Source organism: Haemaphysalis longicornis, unplaced genomic scaffold, assembly GCF_048455015.1.
Source record: "Haemaphysalis longicornis isolate Haplotype H1 unplaced genomic scaffold, Haemaphysalis longicornis Haplotype H1 scaffold_4, whole genome shotgun sequence".
NCBI classification, from domain to species: domain Eukaryota; kingdom Metazoa; phylum Arthropoda; class Arachnida; order Ixodida; family Ixodidae; genus Haemaphysalis; species Haemaphysalis longicornis.
This window is the reverse complement of record NW_027526361.1, coordinates 165,997,431-166,005,307: the sequence shown is the minus strand read 5'-3', so window position 1 is coordinate 166,005,307 and position 7,877 is coordinate 165,997,431. Positions and strand designations below refer to the sequence as shown.

Genomic DNA, 7,877 nt, shown 5'->3' with positions numbered 1-7,877 from the left:
CCGCCTCCTCTACCTCCCGGCTGGACATGTCTCGGGCGTAATAGTCGGCGATGTTGTTGCCGACCAGGGAGGAGTGCGCGGGGGTCCAAATCAGTTCGACCTCGTTGTCTGGTGTTTTGTGCCGTTTGAGGACTCGTGCCGCCTCGGAGGAGATCAACCCCCCGCGGTAGTTCGCGTAGGCTTTCTTGCTGTCTGTCACGACGTGCGTCGCCCCGGGTAGGATTAGTGCTAATGCGATCGCCATCTCTTGAGCGTTTGTTGCGTTTCTTGTCCTCGTGGACGCCATGGCGACGAGCCTGTCTCTTGTTGTTACTGTAAAAAGCGGCCTTGTCGCTTCCCTTGACCAGGGCGGCGTCGAAGTACATGACATTGGGGTTGCCTTCCAAGCGCGTTTTCAAAGCCTTGGCTCGCGCTTTTCTCCTGTCGTCATCCTCCCCCGGTGCCATGTTGCGTGGGAGGGGTTTTGTGTTGATCGGGGACGCGGCCGGACGTTTGCACCGGTTCAGGCCTCCATCCGATCTTTTCCAGTATCCTCCTCCCGTGTTCGGACCCGCTGAGACGCACCCTCTGATTGGAGAGGTGCGCCTCCACGAACTCGTCGACTGTGTTGTGGACCCCCATCTCGTACAGCCGTTTGGTCGACGTGTACGCGGGTAGTCCAAGGGCTTGCTTTGTGGCTTTTCTCAAGATGACGTCTAGTTTTGCCTTCTGTGTTCCGGTTAGGTTAAGGTCTGGAGCCAATGTGAAAGCTGTGGAAGTGCAGAGCAGTGATTCGCCATAACGGGCTGTGGCGCCGTTATCCGCTCACTCTCGCCACCCATCACGCTCTTCGCCGCCCTGTATCATTCATCATATGATAAATTCAACGGAGGTTTGTCCAAAGCAGTTAAATTTCCTGCCTTCGCAGGGCTCCCGCTCCCTCTGCCTGAAACTGCGCCAGTCTGTTCTTTTTGTGCTTGCTTTTCCTGCCGCACGGGCCGGCGTTGCACTGCCACTTTTTTTTTCGCTTGCTATCGTAAAAAGCACCCCAACGAGCGTTCGTAACTAAATGAACACCTGCGCTGCCGGTTAATTACGTATATTTTGCCTCAAATGTACCTGCAGTTTTATTTGCGCTGAACAACGGGGAGATATATGACAAGCGCAAGCACTTCACGAGTTTCGAACGCTTATGAATATAATAAACGCTCGGCTTTCGAAGCCTCTGTGGGACGCCGCGACGGCATGCCGCAATGATGTAACGGCGTGTGGCTCTACTTGGTTCCAGAGAGCGAGCTACGACGACAAGGCGAGCCCCTGAAGTGCTCTGAACTTAAAAAAAAAAAAAAAACAGAATCCCTGCTGGCGCAGTTTCAGGCAGGGAGCGCGCGAGCACTAAGAAGGCGGGAAATTTGAAATGCGTTGGACAAACCTACCTTGAATTCGATAGGAAAGGAATGAGACAGGGCGGCGAAGAGCATGAAGGGTGTTGAGAGTGAGAAGATAACGGCGCGACATACCGTCATGGCTAATCACTGCTCTGCACTTCCAACCGCTGTTACATGGAGTGGAACGGCTTTATTTTTTTTTTTTTGCACTTCCTGGTCAACCGCCGCTTCGTCGAATAGTAAATAGAGCCCCTGGATATGAAAAAAATTGGCAGTGTCACGCTGCTGCCAAACTTATTATGGTCACATTCATTCCTACCGGCACTTTATTTATAGACCAGGTGCACCACGCGAGCAACACAGAAAACCGCGGCGGAGCACCACCATTGGCGCTTATGGCGGTAGAACGTATATCAGGAGCATGACACGCTGTCAAGACGGAGGACCAGGTTGACCAAACGGTACGGTTTCTCGGTAGGGGAAAGGGGGGTGTCAGCAACAGTTAAAAAGCAGGTAAAAGCAACAGATACGACGATTTGGGCACAAGAGGACGGGAGCGAAAAAAGCCTAGAGGACAGAGAAACTAAAAATCATGAAGGAACTTTTTATGGCAATGCATTGCTCCTTCAGGCAAGGGCGGGGTCTGTTTACAGGAGCATACGCGGGTATTTACATTGAGTAAATTGGCAAAGGTACGTATTCGTACAACCTCAGTTTAACGGCTGAAAACATATTGGTAATATCATAATTAAATAAAAACGAAATAAAAAAAAGAAATGTTAGCTAAAACATCAAAATAAAACAAAGAAAGAAAATTGGAGAGAGGAGGCATAAAATAAAACGATCAGAGATAAAGAAAGCGACACTTACACAGGAGAAAAGAGGGAAAAGGAGGGGGAAAACCAAGAGAAACGAAGGCGTGTCCAAACTTAAATGTAAGTGAGGATAAATCAAGAATGGAAGAGAGGTGAAAGGAACCTGCCACCGTGAAACCACCATACTGGGGGAGGGGCAGGGCAAAGTGGTATTGAAAGACCAATCAGAAATGTGAGTCAAACTGAAATTAAGTGCGCTTCTGGTGTGTTGGCGGTGTACTAGCCCGTGCCGGGGGAGGGAAGCGAAAACAAAACCGTGCCTCCCTTTCTTTACTGGGCTAACAAACACCGCCCCTCGAGCTGATAAGTTTGGTCTCATCCTCTCCTGACCAAAAATTAAGGGGCCGATGTCTTCAGGTTGATTGATTGATTGATTGTAGGGTATAACGCGCCGCCGCGAGGCAGGCGATGAGGCGCGCCGTAGTGGATGGCTCCGGATTGATTTTGACCACCTGGGGATCTTTAACGTGCGCCGAAATCTCGTACACACGGGTGTTTTTGCTTTTCGCCTCCATCAGAAAAGCGGCCACCGCGGCCGGGAATCGAACCCGCGCCCGCGTGCTCAGCAGCGCAACGCCTTAGCCACTGAGCCACCGCGGCGGGTGTCTTCAGATTCCTTCCACAATTCCGGCTATTGTTGAGAGCGCTTCCTGGTGTTTCGCTGTTCCGCTGCTTGGTACAATCTTACTGAAGGCCGGAGGATGACCTGACAACCTCCACAGTCTTGCATGTCGTTCCTGCGCCTGCACTGTTCTTGCCTACAAAAGGGACTGGATTAAACACCCCCGTCAACTTTCCCGAGAACACCCGTGTGTAGCCTTTTAATGCGCTACTACCCCCACTGTAAAAAAGAAGAAATAACAGGAGTAAAATTCCAAAATCATGAATGTGAGAAAAACAGCTGTAGTTTACGCCAGGAAAACGTTTGAAGGAGAACGACAACGAGAAAAAAAAAAAAACGGACACGGACGAAAAAAAGAAAAAGTAATGCCAAGGATGACACTGCAGTTACGTCAATGAAAGCCCCTTCCCTCCCACATCTCCTCGCACCTTTTGTAATGGAAGGGGGAGGGGAGAGGAAAAGTAAAAATAAAACTAAGAACGCAACAAAGAAGTGCTGGTAATCAGTAAGCCTTGCCCCACCAAGGACATATCAATTTAACCGGCCGAGCTCCGCGTGGCACGGGAAGCCTCCCTGCACCGTGCACACGCCCGAGGGGCTTTACTCCTGCACGGCGTGGTTGGGTTGCGAAACTTGTGTATGCAACGGCGGGATCGGGAAACCATGGACGATATTGTCAGAGACTGCATGCACACAAGCGGGACCGCCGCGGGGCGATGGGGAAACGACGGTGGAGGAGGCTTTGGGAATTTCGCTTGAGGGGGAGCCTCGACTTCAGTGCCGCAGAGGTGATTAACCGCCGAATTCGTAAATGTGACTTAAACCGGTCTTGCTTCGCGCCCGGCGAAGTCGCCGCCAAGACCGAGAGCGGCTTGAACGCGCCTTGAACGACCATCGCGCTTCGTAAACGTTCACCCCGCCTTGCTTCGCCAAGTCGCGAGGAAGCTTGCGCTTCGCCCGACTGGGTGCGAGAGTAACGTATAATTTTTTCAAAAAACTTTAGTTTTTAACTTGAAAAGTTATTTCTTGAACTTTATTTTTAACATTTTTATATTATTAGGCCAAATCTAAAAAAAAACAGTCAGTTGAAGTTATATAAACAGTACGTAGGACAGGCAAGCCTATACAATCCGTTCGAATCCATTTTGAAGCATGTACCGACCGCCCGGATAGCCAGCCTGGACCGCCCGCACTTCTCTTTCGGTGTGTTGGCATCGAAGTGTGAGGTGTTTTTGGCGAAGTGTTTGGCGAAGCGAAGTGTTTTTGGTACCGCTGGTTTTGTCGTTTTGTAGTCATGGCTGACGCGAAAAAGTCTGCGGCGCCGCGTTTCACGCCACGAGAGAAGGACCTCCTGATAGACCTGGTGGACAAGCATAAACATATACTGGAATGCAAGAAATCGGATGTGTATTCGGCGGCTCACAAGAATGAGACGTGGAAAAAAGTTGCGGACATGTATAACGCAGTCCACGGCGTGTATCCCCGAGATGCAAAACAGCTAAAGAAAGGCTGGGGGAATATCAAACAGAAATGGAAGGAGGAGAAAGGAGAAGAAAGAAGGGGTCGCTTCAAGACAGGTAAGCGTTCCCTCGAACAGCATTTATGCGTGTGAGATGTGCAAGAGTTTTGCTCTTGTTTTTTTTTTTTTCGAGGAGGTTGCATGCTTTATTTTGTGCAAATAAGCAAATATATGAGCGCTCACAGGCATTTAACGTGTTTGGGTAGGAACACGTTTTCACCGCTGCATACACGCGATAGCCCATATCTTCCGCGACCCCGGTCTGTTTTTTTTTTCTATTACAGGAAGGAATAAAGCTGTATAGATTGCATAACCCTGCTAGAGTCAACGAGGCAGAAAATTTAGAGCCTAGGACATATGCCTGCACGCACCGTTCTGTATGCAAAACTACCATCGACTCAAATTGCTTGCGTGCTCTCGCGATGAATCAGCCCAGGCGTTGTACGCCTCCGGCGGAGATTGAAAAAAAAAAAAACAGTTGAACGAACGCGATAAGTTCGAATGCGCGCCTGTTGCTTTCTGTAATTTCACGTTTTGGTAGAACCAATTTGTTGTACGGCGGACAGTAAAACAGCCTGTTCAGTTGATCACGCTAGTGTTCTTTTTTTATTTGTAAGCGAAATGGCTATAACAAACGATAGCCGATAAGGTACAAAGCTTTTGTGGAGCTCGGGTAGCAAGCAAATCTGTTTTTCTGGAGTCTGCCCAAGCTGCTAGAAAGAGGGGGGAAAAAACTGGGGATTCTCACAGTGATATTTTTTTTGATTGCCTGTGATATTACCAAACACTCAACTGCTAAACTCAACGGGCTCTGTGCGATTTAGCCACATTTTTTTGCTAGCTGATGCTTTGCACTGAACTCATGTCAATCATTTTCTCATGCCTTTATGTGGAAGCAGCTTTACCCAAATTATTCATATTGCTAATATGAGGTGGAGTACTTTATCGTGGTGCTTTTATTACACGCTGTTATTTTTTCAGGTGGAGGAAAGGAGAAAGTTGTCATTACAACGGCGTCCGAGCAGGTTGGAGGCGTGGCCAGCCATATGGCAACAACTCTCGACAACGGCGAGGACTCGGACCTGGCGCCGTACTTGCCACCGGTACTGAGCCAACCAGTGGTTCAGATCGTGCAACGCATGATCACCGGCGAAGAAGAGCCCTCGTGTTCCTACGCTGGTATAGTACTGCTGACACGTCTTGGATTATGCATTTTTACTGTTCATGTTGGAAATTTCACACGCTGAAGCTGCACATGCAGACGCAGTTCTACTAGATTAATGGGGACGCTGCATGCATAAAATTTTGTTCTTTTGCAGTTATCTCTATATTATCCGAGACGCAGACTGCCTTCGAACCTCTCTCCCTCTCGCATGCTGTGCCAGAAGTATCCTTGTATTCATGGGTCGCGTAAGGGGTCATACTGTTTCGCAAAATTAAATTCTTGTGTCCAAGATTTTTCCTTTATATGGTGTTTCATTTTAATCAGCTGAAATACATTTTAGCTGATTTCTCACTGGTCTTACTTTTACACAGTGAGCTGTGTTTCTGGTATTAATTAGCTTTGACGTTACTTTAATAGCAAGACTAGAGCCCAGTTATGCATGCTTTAAATAGATGCCACCCTTTCAGTGAAGTGATAGCATGTTACCTGGGTGGTTACATTGTGCCTGCATCTAGTAAAGCTCAACTCGTGCATTGGTGTGAAAAGCAGTTTAATGTAAAATATCAAGCATGTACTTTCTCCCTTTTAAAAAGTGCCTTAGTTCATAAGAAGTACGGTACGGTGGAATAAAACACCAGTTTCTCAGCCCAGTTCTACTAGTGTTTAGAACCAGCAAGTAAAGGACACACAGCAAGTGTTATGTTCACCGATTTTATTTCATGTGAAGAAGCCATAGCTGTTTCCGCAATTTTTTTACGTAAGGCAGCTTGTTTTAGAAAAAAATTGTCATGGTTACACTTGGCTAAATAATGGCAACCGCCGAGCGCCCCGGGACGCACCGTGGCTTTCAAGGGAGAAAAAAAAAAGAAAGAAAACAAACTCCAGCACTGTTGTCAAGTGCTGCCACGCATGTAAACATACAAAAAAAAAACTGCAGCACTACTGCTAAATATAATTGGAGGCATGCCTACAAGTGTGCTACTCCTTCCTGAGGAGACTAGCAGATCCCGGCACGGCTGCCTCAAGTCGATGACGAAGAGCTAGTGGAAGTGCACAATGCTGAGGATGACTTTGCATCCACCACTCGCAGCGAAGATGACAACCTCTTCGATGCGTATGACTACGATTACTAGCCCCGTAACTAAACAATGATACTGAAACTTAACTGTGTGCAGCAATGCCCGCCTACAACAGCTTCGTCATTCGTCTTGGGGGTGAGTGTAAGCTTCCTGGAATTTCTTGGTTACAATTTTTCTTCCTGTTGCAGAGGAGCATCAGGCGGATCAAGCGGATGAAGACGAGCACGGCCACCCAACTGGTGACGACCTGGCGGTGCCATTCTCGGGTGGAACAGAGGTGGACGAGCTGGATGCTCCCACAGGGGCAGATGCTGCCGTGCTACCTCCTCAGGGTGCCACGGCACCTTCCGAGGACTGTAGCAGGCCACCAAGGGGCCGAATGGCCCTCCTCCACCAGCACCTGGGCACCGAAAATGACCTCCGTATTGCCCTAATTAAGGAGGAGCATGACTTTCGCATAAAGATTTTGAAGGAGGACCACGATGCCACGCTGGCCCTTCAAACTGAAAAGCTACAGCTCGAAATACGGCTGCTAGAGCAGAAAAAGCAGCACCAAGAAAAAATGTTCGAGGTGCAGACAAAAGTAGAAGAGGCGAGGCTGCAGCAAGAACAGTTCCAAGCGAAACTTTGTGAGCTGAGGGTGAAAGTGGAAGAGGCACGGCTGCAGAAAGCACTGGAAGATGTTTAAAACTGAAATGTTTACCCTTACGGTTTCATTATAGTTCTTTTTTTTGTAGCGCAACCTACACTACTCTACCGATAAGCGCACGCCTCGATGGAAGGCCACATGTGGCGCAGAACAGTGTGCGATAGAGGAAGACGAACATCCAGCTGTGGTCCCTCGTACAGCGGCGAGGCTTAAACAAAGCTTTGAGGCGAAAAAGAGGAAACACGCTACTGTTGCCCACAGCTTCACTACCTTCAAGTCTTGCGCATTAATTAGTGTGAGCTTCCTTCATTTTTTGGTCTTAAAAGGTGCGCGTGGGTGGGCGTGGTGCAGCTTTAACACAGTCTTCCCTCCCTCCCCCCAAAAATGCTCAACTTGGCAGGATCAAGCCATAGAAAATGCCACTCTCATTCAGTCAATTATGAGAAGCTCCTCTGAATGAGGAGGTGTCGTTCTTGGGCACCCAGCCGGGAGTCTCTTCCAGTGACTGCTGGCAGATGCCGCGGCTGCCCAGTTCGACGGTTGGCATCCAAGACCGGCACTCGGGAAGCCGGCGGTTGTGGCTCCTTCCTGGCAAGCCCCA

At 48.9% G+C, this 7,877-nt stretch overlaps 1 protein-coding gene across 1 annotated transcript; it reads left to right on the top strand.

Moving 5' to 3' along the window:
- The first annotated feature begins 4,263 nt into the window (after nucleotides 1–4,263).
- LOC144180659 (uncharacterized) lies at nucleotides 4,264–7,636 on the top strand. Its single transcript, XM_077708965.1, has 3 exons — nucleotides 4,264–4,441; nucleotides 5,365–5,562; nucleotides 6,816–7,636. Exons 1-3 carry the CDS (start codon nucleotides 4,318–4,320, stop codon nucleotides 7,313–7,315), a joined length of 822 nt encoding a protein of 273 aa, XP_077565091.1. The 5' UTR covers nucleotides 4,264–4,317; the 3' UTR covers nucleotides 7,316–7,636.
- Nucleotides 7,637–7,877: the final 241 nt, after the last annotated feature.

What these genes read in the sequence shown, in the direction of transcription:
- LOC144180659 (XM_077708965.1), top strand. Translation starts at nt 4,318, where the DNA reads ATGTATAACGCAGTCCACGGCGTGTATCCCCGAGATGCAAAACAGCTA. An exon ending in AAGGGGTCGCTTCAAGACAG is followed by an intron (nt 4,442 to 5,364) that starts GTAAGCGTTCCC and finishes TTATTTTTTCAG; the next exon opens with GTGGAGGAAAGGAGAAAGTT. An exon ending in GCCCTCGTGTTCCTACGCTG is followed by an intron (nt 5,563 to 6,815) that starts GTATAGTACTGC and finishes TTCCTGTTGCAG; the next exon opens with AGGAGCATCAGGCGGATCAA.